Source organism: Ilyonectria robusta (assembly GCF_021365365.1).
Source record: "Ilyonectria robusta strain PMI_751 chromosome Unknown BGZ61scaffold_11, whole genome shotgun sequence".
Lineage (NCBI taxonomy): Eukaryota > Fungi > Ascomycota > Sordariomycetes > Hypocreales > Nectriaceae > Ilyonectria > Ilyonectria robusta.
In genome coordinates this window covers 955,628-975,443 of record NW_025764445.1, presented here as the reverse complement: position 1 = coordinate 975,443, position 19,816 = coordinate 955,628, and the positions used below count along the sequence as shown (strand labels likewise).

At 55.0% G+C, this 19,816-nt stretch overlaps 9 protein-coding genes across 9 annotated transcripts; 5 read left to right on the top strand and 4 right to left on the bottom strand.

Annotated features, from left to right (window-relative positions):
* Window positions 1-607: 607 nt before the first annotated feature.
* BGZ61DRAFT_478736 (uncharacterized protein) lies at window positions 608-2,213 on the bottom strand (the record flags this gene model as incomplete). Its single annotated transcript, XM_046249041.1, has 4 exons — window positions 608-1,333; window positions 1,385-1,506; window positions 1,569-1,692; window positions 1,743-2,213. 4 exons carry the CDS (start codon window positions 2,211-2,213, stop codon window positions 608-610), a joined length of 1,443 nt encoding a protein of 480 aa, XP_046103817.1.
* A 923-nt stretch (window positions 2,214-3,136) lies between these two features.
* On the top strand, window positions 3,137-5,030 carry BGZ61DRAFT_353749 (major facilitator superfamily domain-containing protein; the record flags this gene model as incomplete). The annotated part of the gene is made up of 5 exons (XM_046240548.1): window positions 3,137-3,315; window positions 3,376-3,801; window positions 3,853-4,595; window positions 4,650-4,754; window positions 4,813-5,030. 5 exons carry the CDS (start codon window positions 3,137-3,139, stop codon window positions 5,028-5,030), a joined length of 1,671 nt encoding a protein of 556 aa, XP_046103816.1.
* Window positions 5,031-5,901: 871 nt separating this feature from the next.
* Window positions 5,902-6,742, top strand: BGZ61DRAFT_391730 (uncharacterized protein). The gene has a single exon (XM_046242833.1). It carries the CDS (start codon window positions 5,909-5,911, stop codon window positions 6,698-6,700), a length of 792 nt encoding a protein of 263 aa, XP_046103815.1. The 5' UTR covers window positions 5,902-5,908; the 3' UTR covers window positions 6,701-6,742.
* Window positions 6,743-7,435: 693 nt separating this feature from the next.
* BGZ61DRAFT_518496 (histidinol dehydrogenase) lies at window positions 7,436-9,100 on the top strand. The gene is made up of 3 exons (XM_046252364.1): window positions 7,436-7,969; window positions 8,023-8,722; window positions 8,770-9,100. The coding sequence occupies exons 1-3, from the start codon at window positions 7,605-7,607 to the stop codon at window positions 9,040-9,042; spliced, it is 1,338 nt and encodes a 445-aa protein (XP_046103814.1). The 5' UTR covers window positions 7,436-7,604; the 3' UTR covers window positions 9,043-9,100.
* A 435-nt stretch (window positions 9,101-9,535) lies between these two features.
* On the bottom strand, window positions 9,536-11,606 carry BGZ61DRAFT_453178 (amidase signature domain-containing protein). Its single transcript, XM_046246044.1, has 6 exons — window positions 11,245-11,606; window positions 11,074-11,196; window positions 10,872-11,024; window positions 9,936-10,814; window positions 9,797-9,884; window positions 9,536-9,743 (listed from the first exon to the last, which is right to left on the bottom strand). The coding sequence occupies exons 1-6, from the start codon at window positions 11,551-11,553 to the stop codon at window positions 9,607-9,609; spliced, it is 1,689 nt and encodes a 562-aa protein (XP_046103813.1). The 5' UTR covers window positions 11,554-11,606; the 3' UTR covers window positions 9,536-9,606.
* Window positions 11,607-12,056: 450 nt separating this feature from the next.
* Window positions 12,057-12,702, top strand: BGZ61DRAFT_494501 (uncharacterized protein; the record flags this gene model as incomplete). The annotated part of the gene is made up of 2 exons (XM_046250769.1): window positions 12,057-12,335; window positions 12,397-12,702. The coding sequence occupies 2 exons, from the start codon at window positions 12,057-12,059 to the stop codon at window positions 12,700-12,702; spliced, it is 585 nt and encodes a 194-aa protein (XP_046103812.1).
* Window positions 12,703-12,793: 91 nt separating this feature from the next.
* BGZ61DRAFT_391719 (major facilitator superfamily domain-containing protein) lies at window positions 12,794-14,965 on the bottom strand. The gene is made up of 6 exons (XM_046242832.1): window positions 14,762-14,965; window positions 14,615-14,685; window positions 14,181-14,543; window positions 13,348-14,100; window positions 13,194-13,298; window positions 12,794-13,137 (listed from the first exon to the last, which is right to left on the bottom strand). The coding sequence occupies exons 1-6, from the start codon at window positions 14,814-14,816 to the stop codon at window positions 12,898-12,900; spliced, it is 1,587 nt and encodes a 528-aa protein (XP_046103811.1). The 5' UTR covers window positions 14,817-14,965; the 3' UTR covers window positions 12,794-12,897.
* Window positions 14,966-15,677: 712 nt separating this feature from the next.
* On the top strand, window positions 15,678-17,421 carry BGZ61DRAFT_533187 (uncharacterized protein; the record flags this gene model as incomplete). The annotated part of the gene is made up of 3 exons (XM_046253971.1): window positions 15,678-16,119; window positions 16,178-16,449; window positions 16,597-17,421. 3 exons carry the CDS (start codon window positions 15,678-15,680, stop codon window positions 17,419-17,421), a joined length of 1,539 nt encoding a protein of 512 aa, XP_046103810.1.
* A 489-nt stretch (window positions 17,422-17,910) lies between these two features.
* On the bottom strand, window positions 17,911-19,392 carry BGZ61DRAFT_353842 (amino acid permease; the record flags this gene model as incomplete). The annotated part of the gene is made up of 5 exons (XM_046240557.1): window positions 17,911-18,673; window positions 18,722-18,791; window positions 18,842-18,946; window positions 19,027-19,198; window positions 19,270-19,392. 5 exons carry the CDS (start codon window positions 19,390-19,392, stop codon window positions 17,911-17,913), a joined length of 1,233 nt encoding a protein of 410 aa, XP_046103809.1.
* Between the last annotated feature and the right edge of the window lie 424 nt (window positions 19,393-19,816).

Below are 19,816 nucleotides of genomic sequence, written 5' to 3'. Positions count from 1 at the left end.
AGAAGCCAGGGCTGCATGCCAAAACGACGGGCAAGGCGGGGGCAAAATCTAGCAGCCACCCATGCCAACAGGGATAGAGAATGCTTGCCAACCAGCCCGGGAAGCCTCGGCCTCCGCTGGGGTTCCCCGTCAGTGCAAGGTGTAGCCTTGCCTGCGTCTAATGGCGAAAAGTTTGAGCGGGACTATGTCTTGTTTAGGCGCGTTGTATTGCCACCGTGGTGGCAAAGGGAAACCGACCGTGTTGCAGCCGGGAGAGATTTGAATATGCATGATATGACAATCTCGAGGGGAGTAAACTTGACGTGTAGCTGTGACTATCCTGCGGGAATTGCAAGAAGTCAAATGATCCTTGGACAAAATACGGCACAGCTGATGGATTGCTTCATTGCCAAGATAGTTATTACTCTCACAAGTAGATAGTTGGTCATGGTCACAGTGAACATCAGATAGACGGCAAAGCGCAAAATTGTAACTCGTATAAATGACGTGGATCTTACATAGGTCTACAGGTATTGATATCGATAGGGATCCTTGCTAAAATGCTAATCAGTAACGGAAATGCTCAGATACCCAACCCCAGCCTTCGCCGGGATCTGGTTCTCATCCTTCAGATCTTCGGCGCTGCCATGATCTGGTTCTCGTTGCTCAGGCCCTGAACGCCGCTCTTGTCTCCCTCGTCCAGGTATCCGGCGACCACGCCCCTGGGGTCCCGCGTCCTGCGGATCTCCATGAGCTTCTTGCCCTGCTCGTCGCCCCAGAACTTGGCGCCGCGCACCTGGAAGTCGGCGTCGCCCAGGTACGCGCCCTCCAGGTGCTCGTGGGCCTCGGCGAAGATGGACTTGACCCAGCTCTGGCACAGCCTGTCGTGCGCCTCGTGCTCCCAGATCGAGTACGTGGCGAAGTAGTGGTCGCTTTGCATCGACAGTGCCATGTCGGGCATCGTGCCGGCTGCGGCGCTGCGGCGCGACCCGGGGCCCATGGCGTACCACAATGCAAAGGACTTTTCGGAGGGCAGGGTTGTGAATGCCTTTTCCATGACGGAGATCACATCTGCGTCATTCTTGATATAGCCGTTGTCGACGGCATATCTGTGGCCGTTGGGGTTTGCGGCATGCTGGTCGTCATATTCCTTGAGGAGTGACGTCTCCTTCATGAACCAGGTGATAACGTGGCCAGGAGGTGCTGAGTCTTCAGCTGGCTGCAATGCCGCTCGTGCTTCCTCCTCGCTATTCTTCAGTGTCACAAACAAGATTGTAGTGTGTCCGCCAGTGCGGCCGGGGATGTGGTTGCCAACAGCCACGATTTCAGTGTCCTCGTCGAATGTGGGAGTAATCTATTTGAAAGTCAGCAACGAGTCTACTAGAAACATGGCACGGGTGCTTACGCGGAGGATCCATTCCATGGCCTTTCGGTAGTCCTTCTTATCGTAGATATAGGCAGCAGAGCGGACATGGGTAAAGGACGGGAGTGTCTTGAGATAGAAGCGAGTGACAATAGCCGGGAAGCCTTGATAACTTGGCGTCAGGAATGGATTTACTCAATCTCGGGGGAGTTCTTGGGCATCTCACCTGGTCCTGCACCACGCGCGGCCCAGTATATGTCGCTGTTTTCCTTGTCGTCACAGTGCAGCTTCTCTCCATCGGCTGTCACCACATCGACGGCTAGGACCTTCTGACAGGCAAAACCCCAATTCTGATACTCGTTAGCGTAAGTTCAGACAGTTGGGGTAGTCCTCTACCGACCTTGCAGTTCCATCCCATGCCGCCCTGCAAGAGGAAGCCTCCCAGAGCAACGTCGGGGCAGTGTCCGCCGGGGAACATGCGATTGTGCGGTGCCAGCAGCCCGTTGACCATTCTGCCCGTCATGCTGGGCGACGCCTCCAAGATGCCCGTCTCCTTGTCGAGGTGAAAGTGGAAGAACTTGCCCAGATCGATCAACACAGCGCCCTCGCGGACGCTCCACGCCGCCCAGCTGTGGCCGCCGGAGCGCACCGACACGCGGCATCCGATCTTGTTGGCGAGACGCACCGCGGCGACGATGTGGTCCTCGCAGGTGGCCTCGACGACAGCACGCGGGTAGCGCTCCGGCCGGCGGTAGTTGAAGACGCGGCCAACGCGCGCGCGCTCATACACGACGCTGTCCTGCCAGACGATGGGCAGGGACGGCGGCAGGCCCAGCTCCGCAAAGGCAGCCTTGTCGGCGGTGGAAGTCATGATGCGTGCGGAGAAACAAACTAATCTCGATTGAACTGAATCTGAATTGAGCTGGAGAGGGCAACGGGAGGAGGAGATGGACAGTGACGAATCAGGCTGGATGAGGAGATGAGGAGGGCGAGCGTCGTAGCCTGGCCGCGAGTCTCTTTAAGCAACTCTGGGCCGCTGGACCGGCAACCGAAGATGCAAGCCGAAGGAGAGAAATGGGCAGATTGCTGACGGAGACGGCCTCACAATCGACATGGACATGGAGACTGACGATGGAATCTGGGGGTGGCCGCTCCCGGAGAGATCGACCCCGTGGGGAAAGACGGGGAAACGGGCCCCCTCCTCCACCTGAGCCGTGGATTGTTAGTCAATTGTTCCATACAAAGCCTCCAGAATACACTCACCCGTAGCCTAAACCCAATACATCGCAGTCCCACCGCCATATTCCGCGCCAGTCCCGCTCGGATACGTCGGGCGGCCACATCGCGTCCAATATCCGGCTCCCGGCTGTCACACCTGCAGCCAGGCCCCTGGTTGTGACTCCGCGCCTCAATTAGTTGCTCCCCAAACCTCAGCCCTTGAACGCCTCTTGCAGGGAAGAGCCAGAGCGAAACAAGGTGGTCTGCCGGCGTCCAGAATCTCGCTCATGCCCGGTTTCATTGGGACGAAGCCTCAATGCCCAAGTCTCCTGGATGTGGCCGCGTCTCTACATAACCCGCCCTGGCACTCCCCCTCCGTGGCAATCCCCAATCTTGGTCCTGACCCCAAATCTCGATCCTGGTTCAACTCTCATTCTCATTCCTATTCTTATTTTCCATCCCGGAGCCGTGCAACTGAACGGAACCAAGATCCTATCCATCTCGATCGACGCCTTCGCCACACAACGCACATTGGCCTCTGTCCTCTGCAATTGATTTCAATTGCAAGTCGGCGCCATGTCCGCCACGGCCGATTTCGACGGCGACAGGCTCTCCAAGAAGGAGACCGCCGCCACCGTCGCTGACAAGCTCTCCAAGAAGGAGACGTTGGGCAACGTCCAGCTCCGCCATCATGAGACAAACGAGATCATTCTCGTGCCGACTCCGACTAGCGACCCCAACGATCCCCTCAATTGGTACAACTCCTCCTATGCAGTATTGTTCCCATCACACGGTACTAACTAGTTCTCATCCAGGTCGAAAGCCTATCGCCTATACATTGCCGGCCTCGTCTCCGTCACCATCTTCCTGAGCAACTTCCTCGCCGCCGGCCCGTCGGTCGCCATCGTCGAGATTGCCATGGACTTCTTCGGCGACTCGGACCTCGGCCTCAGCGGCAGCATCGCCAAGGTCTCGTACTTCTTCACCACGACTGCCCTCCTCCAGGGCATGGGAAATTTGATTTGGATGCCCGTCATGATCAAGTATGGACGACGCCCGCTCTACATCTTCACCTTTGCTCTGTACACTGCCACGGCAGGATGGGCCGGCGCTCCTACTTCGTATGGGAGTGTGTTGGCTGCTCGCATCCTGATGGGCTTTGCCAACGGCGCAGCTGAGTGTTTGGCTCCGTTGACCATCTCCGACATTTTCTTCCTGCACGAAAGAGGAACCATCATGGCGTAAGTTCTTGTTATTCATTCATCTACTATTTTGTTAACAATGTTCTTTAGTCTTTACACTGCTTCGCTGTCCGCAGGTGTTGGTGGCGGTATCGTCATCGCCGGCCTCATCACCATCCACCTGCACTGGCGCTACATCTACTACATCTCGACCGCTTTGATCGGTGCCTGCACCATCCTGATCTTCTTTACCCTCCCCGAGACCCAATATCGACGTGCCGCTGCCAATGCTGCCGCCGAGGCCCGCTCAGACAAACTAAGCGCTCCCGCCAAGAACGAAGACGACGCCGAAGTTGCCTACTCGGAAGTTGCGTCTCAGCAAGAAGCCGACATCCCCAAGAGGCGCACGTGGGTCCAGGAGCTGCGCATCTTCACCGGTACCTACACTAATGAGAGCGTTTTGAAACTCATTATCCGACCGGTTGTGTTGCTGGCTCTGCCCCCGGTGCTCTGGGCAACCCTGGTCATGTCTGTGACCATTGGATTCCTCGTGGCCATCACCTCCAACTTCTCCAGCGCTTTCCAAACCGTCTATGGCTTCAAGGCTTACCAGGCGGGGCTCTGCTTCATCGCCTCCATCATCAGCTCGTTAATTGGTGTCTTCTTCGGAGGACACCTGGGCGATATGGTTGCCGACTACTTCACTAAGCGGAACGGGGGTATCCGAGAACCCGAGATGCGTCTGCCTGCCATGATGATATCTCTAGTGACCGGGCCCCTGGCCCTTGTGCTTTACGGAGTGGGTATTGGCAAGACTCTGCACTGGATTGTGCCTACCATTGGATTGGGTCTTTGTGAGTCTCCCTGATATGCAAGTGATAGGTCGAATACGACTAACTTTGTTTCAGTGAACTTTTCCATTGTCCAGGCTACCAACATCAGTCTTGTCTATACCATCGACGCCTATCGCCCAGTGGCTGGTGAAGTCACCGTTTCGCAGTTTGCCTTCAAGTGTAAGTTGAACGCTACTCAATGAATTGACTCATCCGTCTTACTAACTTCCTTCCACAGCTGCCTTTGGTTTCCTGCTTTCCTTCTACACCAACCCATGGATCGCCAAGAGTGGCTACGTGACAGCTTTCGGCTCAATGGCAGGCATTTCGGCTGCCGTTATTTCGTTCTGGGTCGTCTTCTACTTCTTCGGCAAGCGCATCAGACACGCTACGTGGGAGTGGGGTTTCGTAGAGAAGCTGGTGCACTGGCACGATGATCGCGAGGTTGGCGAATAATGGTCTGGTGTGGCTGCACTTGACCACCAAGTGGATTTAGATGTACTATCCATAAAGGCGGATATGAATAGATTTTTTCAATTCAATTATCCCCAAAATTCGTTTAATTTGCATTGACTCGCTTTGAATCGAAATGTCTTGACTCGGGAGATTTGTGGCGTTGACGGTGTGGAATTGGAGTAGCTCGGCGTGATGGTACGAGTCAACCCTTTGTAGAATCGACTGAATTGTCTCTGACATAATTTGAAACTTCGGTCGCTTGTGAGGTTTGATGTGCAAAAAGAGAAACCTCATGAGCGCAGAATGGTGAGGTCATGGCGCATTGCGTCTCGTTATGTGTCCCCAGAGTCCAATATCGAAGATAGCTTCACAAGTCTCGACCATGCGACCAACAGCCGACGAAAAACCGCGTCGACAATTGAACGGGACCCGTCATCTGCTAGATGGCAAACCTCCTAGCACCAAACCCCCCTCACCAAATACCCAGCGCCAACTCCCCTCGCAAAGACAGCAACACGGTACAGTACGTCTCATGCCCCTACGGGATGTGGCCCCGCGACCCGAAATGCGGGGAGGTCAAGCTGCAGACGCTCCATCCCCCGCATCCCGGCCCCAGGATGATGCCAAGCTGGACGGGCGGAGAGTGTGGAGGGCGGCGTAGCGTCAATGTGCATCTCCAGGGCCCTCTAGAGACGCCTCAGCTCGTTGACGAGGCGGTTTTGGTACAGAGAAGCGTATTATAAAGAGTCATAATTTACACGAGTTGTCTGGACGTGTTTCCAAGTCAGCACCCCACACAGCCACTTACACCTACACCCTACACCCACTTACACACCCCCTACTCTACAGATCCTTCACCACTTCACACAATGGCTGCCATGATCGACCCCGCCGTCCTGGCTCCCGCAGTCTCCCAGACGCTTGCCGGCAAAGTCGCCATCGTCTCCGGGAGCAACAGCGGTATCGGCCTGGCCATCGCCAAGGAGCTGGCCTCCCGCGGCGCCGACACCGTCATCAACTATCCCTTCCCCTCCCTAGCGGCCGAAGCCGACGTCGCGGCGAGCAACATGCCCACCAAGTGCATCGCCGTGTGCGCCGACATGGGCACCGTCGACGGCCCCAAGGCGCTGGTGGATGCTGCGGTGCGGACCTTCGGCCGCGTCGACATCCTGGTCAACAGCGCCGCGCTCGCAGTCAACCTGCCGCTGGAGGAGCAGACGCTGGCGCACTGGGACTCGCTCGTGAACCTCAATGCCCGCGGGCCGTTCCTCATGACGCAGAACGTGCTCCCCCACCTCACGCGCGGCAGCGGCCGCATCGTCAACATCTGTTCCGTGAGCGCCCGCGGGCCGCCGCCGCTGCAGACCATCTACGCCGGCACCAAGGGCATGGTCGACAGCTTCACGCGCTGCTGGGCCAAGGAGCTGCCGCCGAAATACGGCTGCACCGTCAACGCCGTGTCGCCCGGCCCGACCATGACCGAGGGCTTCCTGGCGGCCGGCGAGGAGGCCATGAAGGTGCTGCAGCCGACCATTGATGCGACGCCAGCCGGGAAGCGCATGGGCAAGCCGGAGGAGGTGGCCTACGCCGTGGCCTTTTTGTGCGAGGAGCGGGCCGGGTGGGTGAATGGGACGCACATATTCGTCAACGGAGGGTTGTACGTGGATTAGACGAGGAGATGAATGGGAGTAGTACAGATAGTTACACATAGCTACACATCGGGACAGTAGCACAATACCACAATACCACCAAACCACGACGAATCCTTCAGCAGATTGATATCCGGACCAGCCAGAAGGGAGGGTCAGATAACCCCTCTTCTGACCGGTCCGGGAAGGAAGGATCATCACGATCATCATCATCATCAATTTGAACACTATTCCATTGATCAATTTGACCGTAACGGATCCATCACCAAGTACGACTGCTTTCACTACCTAAGCCAACGGGTAGTCTCGGGGCACGCACCTAACACGAGGGGTGCCCTGTACCTAATCTGTCAGTACCTACAGCTCACTAAGCGCGGTGATTTCAAGCTCGGCACCTAATCAGTTAGTGCCTAGAGGTCACTAAGCGCGGTGGTTTCAAGCCTGCCTGTGGGATGGAGTCGACTTGTCATTGGCTTAACATTGTATTTATAATATATTTAATATCTTAACTTATAGAGTGCTCTGCAATTCCTGCATTTTAAGCTAATTAAAAATCGACTCTACTCTACAGGCGGGCTTGAAACCGCCCCACGTATGTAACCCCTACTCACAAATGATGTACCGGGACACCCGCTGTGTGAGGTTGGCCCCCATCGGGGCGAGTGGGGCCGGAGAGCGGAGGGCTGGCAACACTCCCGACCGACCTCGCTCCCGGCAATTGTCATTGGCAATTGTCATTGCTGCCACCCGAGACTGCAACTCGTGACGCTTTCAATCGGTAATCGTCCCGTGATCGGATCCCAGTGGAGCAATCGTCTCGATACAGCAGCATATATAGTCTCAGCAATGGGACACAGGCCTCAATCCCTCTCCACTACTCCACCACGCCGCATCTCCCAGCAGCAACACCCACACCACCAACACAATGCCTCGCACATATCTTAAGAAAGCCACTCCCCCCGTGAAGCCTGCCAGCGGCTCCGCGGCCGACGTGCCTACTATCGTCAAAGGCGCCATCGACACCATCCGCGCCGAGGGCGATGCCGCCGTGCGCCGCTACAGCGAAAAGTTCGACAAGTGGACGCCGCAGTCGTTCAAGCTGTCCGAGTCGGAGATCCAATATGCCATCTCCCAGGTGCCTGCCCAGGTCATCGAGGACATCAAGACGGTCCAGTCCAACGTCCGCAAGTTTGCTGTTGCGCAGAAGGACTCGATCAAGGACTTTGAGCTGGAGATGGCCCCGGGCGTCATCCTGGGACAGCGAAACAACCCGATTGAGTCGGTCGGCGCGTAAGAAACCCGGTATCCGTCGTTTCTAATATGCAGCTAATTTGTACTTGCAGATACATTCCTGGAGGCCGATACGCTCTGCTCGCCTCGGCGCACATGACCATTCTCACGGCCAAGGTCGCCGGAGTCCCGAATGTCATCGGCTGCACCCCTCCCGCGGCCGGCAAGATCCCCAACGCCACCGTCGCCGCCATGCATCTCGCTGGCGCCGACGAGATCTTCATCCTTGGTGGTATCCAGGCCGTGGCCGCCATGGCCGTGGGCACCGAGACCATCCGCAAGGTTGACTTCATCGCCGGGCCTGGAAATGCCTTTGTGGCCGAGGCGAAACGGCAACTATATGGCGAGATTGGCATTGATCTCTTCGCCGGGCCTACGGAGGTGCTGCTCGTCGCCGACGAGACGGCGGACCCTTTCATGTGCGCCACGGATCTACTCTCGCAGGCCGAGCATGGCCCAGACAGCCCTGCCATCCTCATCACCACATCTGCAGAGGTCGGAAAGAAGACCATCGAGCTCTGCGGAGAGCTTCTCAAGACCCTGGTGACGGCCCCCATCGCAAGTGTTTCTTGGGGAGACCTCGGAGAGGTGATCGTGGCCGATTCCATTGATGAAGCTTACAAGATCGCCGACGAGTTCGCGTCCGAGCATGTTCAAATTCTCACAAAGAACCCCAGGGACGCGCTGGAGAAGATGCAGCACTACGGTGCTTTGTTCTTGGGTCCCATGACTTGCGTATCATATGGTGACAAGGTAAGTCAATTCTCCCCTTAGAAGACCAACAGCTAATCTCCAGCAAGTGCATCGGAACCAACCACGTTCTACCCACTCGCGGCGCTTCTAGATACACCGGTGGACTGTGGGTAGGCAAGTTCCTCAGGACAGTCACCTACCAAGAGGTTCGCAATGGCGAGGAGTCCGGAAAGCTGGGTCATCTGTGTGGCCGCGCTGCCAGGGTGGAACAGTTTGAAGGCCATGCGCGATCGGGAGATTTGCGCGCGAATATGTACTTGAATGATGGGTTCGACTGGATAACCAAGGGTCGGGAGAGTAAGGCATCTTCCAAGATCTAATAATCTTCAGTACTTAGTATAGATTTCTAGAATGTAGATTGGTCGGGCATAATTTAACACTATCTTGCTACTTCAAGCTGCCATTACATACCAACCAGACTGTCACATATAAACCCACTGACGCTACACTCTCAGTACAACGAATTTCCATACTTAAACAATGACATAGCACGTAGGGTAAAACCGAGAGTTCAGCATTTCATAGCCCAGATACAATGCCCTCTGCACCAGGAGCTTCAGAATCGGTAGGCATCTAGAGTCGTAGTACAGGAGAGCGAAAGTGTGCCCTGTCGTCTCAAAATGCACATTGTAGATGCTCAAAGTCTTTATCGATTTAGAGAGATCAGTTTCTTTTATATTTGCTTTCAAGTACTCTACCTTTCACCCATTCATGACGAGACAATGGTGACTAGCTCCTCTAAGCCCGAAGAACATAGAGGCATAATTGTAATGTGGAATTAATTCCAACTTGACGTGGCAATGCATCTAGGTACTGGTTTAATTTTTGCTATTCTAATGTACGGTGTCTTTACACTATGGGACTAAATCCACCATTCCCTATAATCATAGGTGGGAAGATGCTTCAATGGGTCTAATATCCTTGTCAATAATACGCATCGCATTCAGACACTCCTCATCGCGAAACCGAGGTGCAATAATTTGAAGGGTGCAAGGAGCACCGTGCATCACTTCTGGGTCATCTGTTTTACGTTAAAAAATGTCTCGCGGATTAATCTTTGGACCGGTGACTTACAATCGGCATCGAAAACAGCCGTAGCCTTTTGGAAGTCGGGATCGCTATGCTTGGACGAATTACCGAAGGGGATAATACCAGCAGGGTACTGCAGGGCTGGTCAGTAATGTCCTAAATATTTTAAAAGGTGAGAACATACGTTAAGAACGTTCCACATCAACGTGTAAACGGGGTTTCCATAGGTATCGTGGGGAACAGCAGTGGTAGCCGCGCCAGGAGCCAACACCACGTCCAGGTCGTTCTCGACCCAGACTTCCCGCCATGACTCGACATAAGAGTCGCGGACCTCGTTCAGGTCGGAGAACTGACGCGGGATATCCAGCTCTGGCGAAACCGGCAGCGGCGCGTTGGTAAAGGGATGCACAAGCCTGGCCACAGATGCCACGAGCGGCTCGCCGACTTCCTTGGAGATGACATCAGGGGGAGGGCCCATCATGCTGAAATATTGAAATCCGATTCTCGCACCAAATCCAGCGCTTCGCTTCGGGTCAGCGGGTAGGTGTACGATCTTGTGGCCGGCCTTTTCGAGCGCTGCAGCTGCGTTTGCCAACGCTCGCTTCACAGGTGGGTGGAGAGGATAATCAGGATCCTCGGCCATAACGCCAACAACCAGCGCGCCGTCCTTGATAGACTCCGCTGCCCTCCAGGGGATATCTATAGCGGTGGAATCATACCGCCACGGCCTCTGTCCTAGTACAACTTTCATGAAGGTCGCAAGATCCTCAACAGAGTTGGCCATCGGACCCGCTACAGGAGGGACGCCAGGCAGGGTCGTCTTGGGAAAAGGGTACTCGGCCTGGCCGGAAAACGGGATGCGATCTGCGGTAGGCTTGAAGCCATAGATGCCACAGCATACAGAGGGGATTCGGATGGAGCCGGCAATGTCACTTCCGACGCCGAGGACAGATCCTCGGAAGGCCAACAGAGCACCCTCGCCTCCGGTAGAACCTCCAGCGGTAAGTTTGGTGTTGTGGGGGTTAAGAGTTCGTCCAAAGATGTTGTTCTCAGAGTCGGCCGTCTAATGACGCGTAAGTAATTAACATATCTGATATGTGGAGGCTAGGAAATGACTTACCATCATGGTTTGAGGCAAGTTGGTCTTGCAGTAGAGAACCGCACCCGCGTCAAGAAGCATCTTTACGAGGGGCGCGTCGGCGGTTGGAACAGGGCGCCTCAGAAACTCAATATATCCAACAGTAGCGTGCTTCCCTGCCACAGTGTAGGAGTCCTATATTGTTAGTTTAAGGTCGCATTTGGTTTCGTTGGGACCCTTTTACCTTGAGGCTAATGGGCAGGCCGTGCAGGGGACCAACGGGCTTTCCAGTCTCCTTCAACTGCTTGTCGAGATACCGAGCCCGTTCTAGACCATCCTCGAAGAAGATTTCGGTCAGACATGATGTCTAGAACGTTAGTCGGCGTGTATGAGGACAGCTTCAACGAACACGTACCAATTGCTGAGCAAGACCGGCCCGCTTGCAGAACGCTTCCACCACTTCCTCGGAACTCAGCTCCTGGGCCGCCAGCTTTTCCAAGAGCGCGGTGGCTGTGAACTTCTCGGTGATGTTGAGCTCATTCTCAGACAAAAGCCCTGACTTCCGAGCGACATCAAGCTCGACAAGCCTCCCCTCTGTTGGGGCACCAGCATTCTTCAACTCGCTTAGTTGTTCAGCACTCAGTGTCCACTTGGCCGGGATGGCCTCCTGCTGCTTAGCACGGTGCGCGGCCGCAACGACCTCCCAACTGTCAGTCGTCGTCATGATTGGAAAATAAGAGTGGGAAATAAATTGGGGCACGCGTGGGATATCTCAACGGGACGCAGGAGAGATGATAGAGGAGGCCTGACAGCGGCAGAGCCTTGGAACTAGCTATTATATGGGCTACCCCGATCTGTCGGAACCGTTGGCGGTCCCGAGGCCCCACCAAACAGCTGTCTGTTATCGTTTAACCCTCCGGTGGATAATTCGGTGTGTTCCCTGTCATGTCAATGCGATAGACGGCGCGAGTAATGCCCCGATCTGGAAGGTGGAGGCGCAATCCGCGCGGTCGGGTGGGCAGATGGATTTGAAAGCTATCTCGAGCTAACATCTGGGGAAATGCGTATTCCGAAGCTTCGGGTGGATGTTAGTAGCTTCGGATGGGCCATCAACATCCATATGGAGGATAAATATGCGACATCCCGTCGCCCTCAAAACCTTGCCCGCAACTAACAACAGGCGATAGTCTTATTATTCATAATACTTCAACGCCTCGCCGGCTATCAATGGAGGCGCAGCATGATCACGTCCCCTCGCCGGGCAATGCCTACTCCGCCCATGGTTCCGAGGTTCCACCCATGAGGATGCCACACATGGAGTTTGTCTATCGCATCGTAGCCGACATGGACTCGGAAGGAATCTCGGAAATCCCTGGTGTTGACGGCACTAGTGTTAGCAGAATAGTGCTTCCAATTCATGGCGGTTCCGTCAGCGGACCTCGGATCCAGGGCATCATCGTTGAGAAGAGCGGGGCAGACTGGGCACAAGTAGTTAATCCTCAGAAGGCAAGTGTTGAGTTGCTATGGGGCCTCGGCAAACAAGAGATTCCAGCTAACATGTCACAAGACCTTTTGGCGACTCAACGCAAACTACACGCTGCGAACCGACGATGGCTTTTACATCCTCGTCCAGGCCACGGGCATCTTCCGCACTGGGCCTGGGGTCGCGAATGAGGTAGTGGACAAGAAGACGGTGTCTCAGGATGACGTCGAGTATTTTACAAACATCAAGTTTGAGGCGCCGGGCGGGAGTCCATATGGTTGGATGAATGGCATTGTGGCGATGGGAGTCATGACGATGTGGGAGGGGAAACCAGTGATTGACTGCTACCGGTTGACAAACTTTCCGGGGCAACCAGCCTTAGATGTGTAGAGATAGTAAAAGATGCAGCAAGAGATATTTCATTTGGCATCAATTTAAAACTGCCGTATTAAAACATGATTATTGGCACAGAACGTTGACTCGTCAGATCGAAAGTACTTTGATTTAGAGACTATTCTGATTCCAATAACCCCCCACTTCATACACCACTGGCAAAGTACACTGGTTCGAAGCCAGAGCCAAGACTTAAATCTGGGCACGCTTGTCCACCATGCGCCAGTACCTGGGTCCCAGAGCCGTGCGGATCCGCTTTCCCCAGATGATCATGGGGATGTAGAGAAGTGCGATGGCAAACGCAATGCAACCGGCAAGAATCCACATGTTGGTGAGTCCCATGTTGGTCATCCACGTGGTCAGCGAAAACGGCACGGCGACGGAGACTGCGTTGCGGAAAAAGGCAATTCCAACAAAGGCCTCGGCCGTGAGCTGTACGAGCTGTCAGTACATGGTTCTTTGATTCTTCCATAAATGTGGAGGCTTACCTCGCGGTATGTGTCAATAACAAGAGTGAAAGTGATGTCGCCGTTGGCACCGAGTCCGAATGCGAAGAAGGCACCGGCAATAGACGGGTAAATCCAGTGCATTCCCTATGTCTGTTAGATGTTGCAATATTTTAGAGTTATTGCATAGACTCACTCGGTCAACCGTGATTCCGAACATCATAATGCCACCAGCCATGAAAAACATGGGGAAAATAAGAGGGTGGAGTCGCATCTCCGGCTCATACTTGCCACCGTTTCGCCGGGCCAGCTTGACAATAAACCAGTCAGAAAAGGGTCCGCCGTAGATGCTTCCAAAAATGTTGCCGACAAAGGGGCCGAGAGTCATGTAACCCACTCCAGCGGTGTCAAAATTGTAAGGTGGCGCGGTGAAGACGATGGATGACACGGTCATGTACAGAACAAGCCAGCAGACTCCGGAGGCGAACTGGAGGGCGGTAAAGATGACGTGCGGGAGCGTGATGGCGTACAGAGGCATCATGAAGAGCTTGGGGAGAGACTCGGGGGTCGTCGTTGTCCAGCGGAGGCGTTGGCGCCAGGTGTTCAAGGGAATCGACGAGTTGCTGTCGACGGTGATGGTAGCGACATCTCTACCCTTGCTGTCTGTGGCGTCCTTGGAGTCCCCGTTCGCAGAAGGGGAAGGAGGATCGATGGTATCTTCGCCCTGGCTGAAAGTAACCGGGACGTATTTGGTCTCTTCGAAGAGGAAGAGGAAGAGGACAGATATGATGGTGAGGGCGATAGACAGCGTGTATTGGGACCATCGCCAACCCTGGCCAGCAGCTTGAGAGCCTGCGGCCATGGGCGTCAGGAAAGAGCCAATCATCACGGCTGTGAAATAACACGCGTTGGCGGTAGCTCGCTGGTGGACGAAAAACAGGTCGGCGATCTTGCGGAGGCGTTAGTTGTGGTTTCGGTGGGTGCAATCCGCCAGCTAAGAAATCACGAAAAATGAGAATCAAAACTCACAGTCATCTGCACGGCAGTCTCGTTGACGGCGCCAGACAGGCCAGTAATAACAGCAGTCGCAATGAGCTCAGGATAGCTGTTCATCCTGGACGTCCACCACGAGACGGTGGCCATCAGAGCCGTCGAGATAATGTACGTCGACCGGCGACCGTACTTGATGGTAAAGGGGATAAAGAAGATGCATCCCATGGCCAGGCCTGCCAGCTGCGCAGACTGGGCGTTGCTCAGCTGGGCGTACGACACGTTCATGTCGACGACCATCTGCTGCCAGAAAATAGTCTGGATGGACAGGTTCGTAAAGGCGGCGATGCTGACGGCCATGGTGAGGCCAAAGTTGAGATATTTGCGCCATGGGCTCCAGTTCTAGCCGGCGACAAGACATGGATTAGAGAGGTTTCCCCAGATGCAGAGATGAGGTGGAGATGAGTGCTCACCAACGGCTCATTTGGATCGGAAGATGGAGTCGGAGCCAGCACAAAGACACCTGCGTCTGTGGCATCCTCGTCTGTGAATGATGCGCAGTTAGCATAAAAATCACTTCATGTTATGACGTGCATGGATGGATCTGTGGTTCGACTTACGCTGCACCAACATGACCCCGCCGGGGGTCGTGTCAATAATATCTTTGCCCAGCATCTTGTTGGTGGTCCGTCTACAGAGACTAGAAGAAGGCGATGAAAAGGAATATTGTCGACGAAATTGGTCAATCGACGCCGTCGCCTTTAACCTTTAAGTGTTGATCGACGGGAGATGATGCAGCGCTGTTGGCTCGACGCCCCTGAGACCGGGTGAAACCAGGCTATAATTATACTTGCGATTCAGTCGAGGGCAAGGCACTAAGTAGCTGCAGTGATAAGCCCAGCTGGCCTAAGCTTGGTTCAGAGAGTGCGTCGTACTGCCGCGTTGGTCCATCGGCCGCAAAGGACAGGCAATATCTGGTGATGCCGCAGATAGCTTTTCTCTCATCCATACCCAGAACCGGATTGATAGCGGAAATCACCAACTGCAGCGCCGTCCGATAGCAACTCCGAGGCACAATCCAACGCAAACCCATGCGAAGCTTCATCGACAAGCGCTGCGGCCCCCCGCATTTCGCTACGACGCCTTGCCGGATTGTCTCGTCCGCGGCCGCGCTGGTGGCGATAAGGGCATCGGCGCCATGCCGGAAACAGCACCTCGATGCGCCCGGCATTATCTTCCTCTTTTGTCTATAATATGCCCTGCTGGCCCCTCGATGCGTGGGCCGGACCAAACACCTTGCAACTCTCTCCACCGGCCCGTTCGTACGGAGCGCTCCCTGGCCCCGATTCGATTCAACCCCCTAGCGACCGACTGAATACCGACGGGAAGCAACAGGCCCCACTGGGATCTACGACGCGGTCCATCCATCACGCACACGCTCGGATCGTGATCCGGAGGGGACGCGAGTGGGTGAGACACGAGAAAGGGGGGGGGGTTGATATCACACGCCCACACCACCACCGCCAAAACATCGCCATGCCCAGATCCCGTAGCGGCTGCCTCAACTGCAAGCGCCGCAAGCGCAAATGCGACGAGCAGCGCCCCAGCTGCCAGGCCTGCGTGCGCCGTGGAATCCAGTGTGAGGGCTACGCCACGCCGCTGCGGTGGGCGGGCGGCATTGCTGTCCGGGGACGCTTCGCCGGCGTGTCGATTCCAGACGTGGCTGCATGTGCTAATAAGACGCCTGCAGCGGTTGCAGTGTCTTCAGTCTCACAGTCACAGCCGCTGTCCAGCTCACATTCACTCTCCAGCTCATATCCACAGCCCACCAGCTTCTCTCATCAGCGGCTCGACTCCTCCGCGGACGCCTCCACGTCTTCCCCGTCCTCGGCCGCCTGGGGCTCCATCTCCAGCCCGTCGGACCTATCATCGCCCTCCAGCGAGGGCCTTGGCATGGAACGGGAGTTGTTTACAAAGTGTAGGCCCGCCCTGCCCTGCAAAATGCCGCTGTAGGATCCCTGCTAAGCCTGTTCTAGTCCTCAGCTCTGGCCTTCGCCGCCTGTACACTACCGAAGCCTCATGCTGGATCCAGCCGCACTTTGAGGAGATGGCGCTGCAGAGTCCAGCTCTGGTTAGAATCTCTGCTGCAATTCAGGCCTATCTCGATGATGGCAATGAGACTCCGTCTGTCCAGTCAATGGAGCATGTTGACCTCGCGCTGCAGACGTTTCGCCTTGAACTGGCGAGTCGTCATGAAGTCATGCATGCCGCCACCCTCTGCGCAGGGTTGCTATTATGCACGTTACGCGTACGTTCTTTTTTATTCATTTCATTTGTCTCTTCAACATCCTATCATATCTTCCACTCCTACACCGTAATCTCTGCTGTCGCCTGCTTTGCCCTAAACCTATAATGGCAGCTCGACCCACGGAATTAGTAGTGACGTAAATTACAGCTTCTACAAGCCCAACCGTGGACGGCGTACATCGATCTCATAGCCGATGCCTATAGCTTGAGGACGCGGCTGCTGTCTCCAGAGCACGTGGCCATCGACAACATGCCCATCCGGCACACTTTAGAAGTCATGGGGGTAATGGACATTCCATGCATGGCGATAGGCCGCGTAAATTCTCCCATCGGCATCTGGAAGCTACTGCGGAGGCTGCAAGACAGCTTGAAAGACGGCCGGCTTGGAGGCATCGAGATTGTATCGGGCCTGCCCAGGTCTCTCCTTGACATCTTTGCCAGCATCTTCGACAACGATGACGAGTACACGGAAAACCGCTTCTGGACTTGGCCCGGTGAAATAGGCGAGTACTTGCAATGCCATCTCTGGGACAGCTGGCGGTTCAGCGGCATCCTCGAGGTCCGGCGCCGTAAAAGAATGGAGCGGAAGCGGAGGGGGTCCAGGAGTAGCCATGATAAAGGATCCGGCGCATCATCTGCCGCTCCAGGAACCGAACTCATTCTGTGTCGATTGATCGCATCCATGGACGCACTAAACCGGGCCTTTGAACTGCCTCACAACGAACACTTACTAGTCCACAACGGGCTGATGTATCCGATGGTGACGGCAAGCCTAGAAGTTGAAATACTTAAACGACACCCCGAGTGGAGGAAGACTCTCGACGAGGTCCGCATGGCCTTTCTGCGACGAGACTCGTTTAAGCTAGTCAAAGTTACTTTTGAGATGCTGGATGAGGCGTGGAAGCATGGAACGTCTGACTTTGATGTACATGAAGCTGCCAGGCTTAGAGGCATTGAAATTGCCGTCTTCTAGCGGACTGGATGTCAAGCGTCCCGGCCGCCGTGTATGCGATTGTGTACCGACTACTTGGTCTAGACTACCGCTCTCTAGCCACTCAGCTTGCCTATCCGCAAGCCATCATGCAGCACTGCCCAGGGGGTTAGTCAGCTGCATTCAGCTCCATGTGAGCATTCCAAATCCTCGCGGTGCCAAAATCGATCTCCTTGAGCGAAACAAACTTTGTGTTGCGGACTATCTTGCACCCAACGGCTAGGATGATGAAAACCAACACAATAATGTAGTTCATGAAGAAGGCCTCCACGTCCCAAGGGGCAAACGATGTCCAGCCTTGGAAGAAGACGAAAAAAACGTTGCCAACAAGCCCCAGGTAGGCGCAGAAGCGCCAGGCGGGTGCCTGGAACGGCAAGACGTCGGTGCTGATGTTCTGTGCGGCCAGAGCCATTCGGAGACGAAGGTGATTAAAGGAAATGAGGCCCCCTGTGTGCGTCAGAGGTGTTATGGTCAATGGGTTGGAAAATGGTTTGACTCACAGGTGATGAAGGTGGCGACACCAGTCATCGAAACAATCCAGGTGTAAATAACACCTGCTCCGCTGGACAAGTTAAGCAGAGACAGGAATCCAATCAGGTTCATAAACACGAGCGAGTACACCGGGACACCGCGTTTATTCGTCCAGCGAAAGATCTTTGGTGCCAGACCTTCGTCTGCCAGGCCGTACAAAGTGCGTGAACCCACGTAGAGGGAACCGTTGATGGCTGAGAACATGGTGATGAGAATGATGGCGTTGATGACATGGGCTCCGGCCGAGGCGCCAACGCGGGTAAAGGCGATGACGAACGGGGATCTCGCCGTCTTGCTCGTAGCAGAGAGGAGATTAGGGTCGTCATACGGGACAGTGATGGTCAAGAAGAAGATGCCCATGAGGAAAATACCCACAATGCGCCAGAGAACACTCTTGACGGCCTTGGGCACATCTTTACTAGGGTTCGCCGACTCTCCAGCCGTCAATCCAATCATCTCAGTGCCGCTATACTGGAGCGCTGCAAAGACAAAGATCTTAAAGACGCCCTTGACGCCGTCGGCAAACGGGCCCGGGTCGTGATAGAACTTAAAGCCAATCTTCTCGCCGCCGATGACGCCCGAGCTGATGAGGATTGCACACAGGAAGAAGGCCAGGATGGCGAGGACCTTGACCAGCGCCAGCCAGAATTCTGCCTCGCCGAAGGACTTGACTCCGAGGAAGGTGAAGGCGAGGAAGAGGCCCCTGCGAACGTTAGACTGGGTTGTGAGGGTGTTTGTAAGTTGTACCTACCAGAAAATGAGAAGCCATCCCCACCGAGGAATTCCTGTGTCCCAGTACGTCAAAACGAGGCCAAGATTGTCTGGGCTCGAGCGTTAGCACCTGAAAATTAACGGGTGAGCCACAACATACTGTATTCAGCGATGATGATACCAGCCCACAGAAACCAGTAATTCCAGCCCAGCGCAAACCCCACGGCAGGGTCCACAAACATGGACGTGTAGTGCGTAAAGGAGCCTATGTAGTTCGTGTATCAGCTATGTACAACGCCAGTCCCGGCTGAAGCTCTGGAAACTTGGAAGCAAGCAAACACGTACCGGACATGGGAATAAAGGCGCCCAGTTCGCCGAGAGACTGCATGACAGCCCAGAGCAGCACGCCAACAATAGAAAAGCAGATCAACAAGCCGGCGGGTCCGGCAGTTGACAGGCCGGTGCCCATGCCGACAAAGTAGCCTGGGCCAATGACTCCGCCAATTGCCAACATCATCTGCACGCACCGGGTTTATTAGCCTGGTCCCTGGAGCCGTGTCCCGGACCGAGTGGAGCGTCACGACTTACGAGATGCCGACTGGCTAGGCCTCGCTGAAGACCCGGGTTTTCGGGGGCTGTGGTTTCGACTTCTCCATTGTCGGTTGTCGTGGTGTGCTGGAGCGTGTTGTCTTTGAGGGAATCGGCCTTCATCGTGGCAATCTGAGGTGAACGCCGACTTCAATGTGATGAATTAGATCCATCTCGAGGAGCTACACCGGTCTTAATAAGGCGCTGCTGCTTCCCCAGACGCAAAGGCCACTCAGGCCGAGTCACTGTAGCCGTCTGATTCTGGCGTAGCGTGGGCCCAGTCTCTTTAGTTGACTTTGGGCCGAGTCATATCAATACTTTGCCTATCGACAATTTGTGGGCTTAGCATCACTGCACCAATAAGGGCCACAAATGCTTAGGCGTTGAGGAGGCTACTCCACTTGAGACCCTGGCATCCGGATCCCCGAGCCTACCCTAGATCTGTGTCATATCTGACAAGATGGCCATGATGATAACGAATAGTACGTGGAGGGCGCATTTAATTGATAAGAATTTCGCTGCATACTACTTATACCAATTTAGAGGG

What these genes read in the sequence shown, in the direction of transcription:
- BGZ61DRAFT_391730 (XM_046242833.1), top strand. Translation starts at nt 5,909, where the DNA reads ATGATCGACCCCGCCGTCCTGGCTCCCGCAGTCTCCCAGACGCTTGCC.
- BGZ61DRAFT_518496 (XM_046252364.1), top strand. Translation starts at nt 7,605, where the DNA reads ATGCCTCGCACATATCTTAAGAAAGCCACTCCCCCCGTGAAGCCTGCC. An exon ending in CCGATTGAGTCGGTCGGCGC is followed by an intron (nt 7,970 to 8,022) that starts GTAAGAAACCCG and finishes TTGTACTTGCAG; the next exon opens with ATACATTCCTGGAGGCCGAT. An exon ending in GCGTATCATATGGTGACAAG is followed by an intron (nt 8,723 to 8,769) that starts GTAAGTCAATTC and finishes ATCTCCAGCAAG; the next exon opens with TGCATCGGAACCAACCACGT.
- BGZ61DRAFT_453178 (XM_046246044.1), bottom strand. Translation starts at nt 11,553, where the DNA reads ATGACGACGACTGACAGTTGGGAGGTCGTTGCGGCCGCGCACCGTGCT. An exon ending in CCGGTCTTGCTCAGCAATTG is followed by an intron (nt 11,197 to 11,244) that starts GTACGTGTTCGT and finishes CTAACGTTCTAG; the next exon opens with ACATCATGTCTGACCGAAAT. An exon ending in ACTTGCCTCAAACCATGATG is followed by an intron (nt 10,815 to 10,871) that starts GTAAGTCATTTC and finishes ACGCGTCATTAG; the next exon opens with ACGGCCGACTCTGAGAACAA.
- BGZ61DRAFT_391719 (XM_046242832.1), bottom strand. Translation starts at nt 14,816, where the DNA reads ATGCTGGGCAAAGATATTATTGACACGACCCCCGGCGGGGTCATGTTG. An exon ending in CGGGGTCATGTTGGTGCAGC is followed by an intron (nt 14,686 to 14,761) that starts GTAAGTCGAACC and finishes CATCATTCACAG; the next exon opens with ACGAGGATGCCACAGACGCA. An exon ending in TCGGAATCACGGTTGACCGA is followed by an intron (nt 13,299 to 13,347) that starts GTGAGTCTATGC and finishes TAACAGACATAG; the next exon opens with GGAATGCACTGGATTTACCC.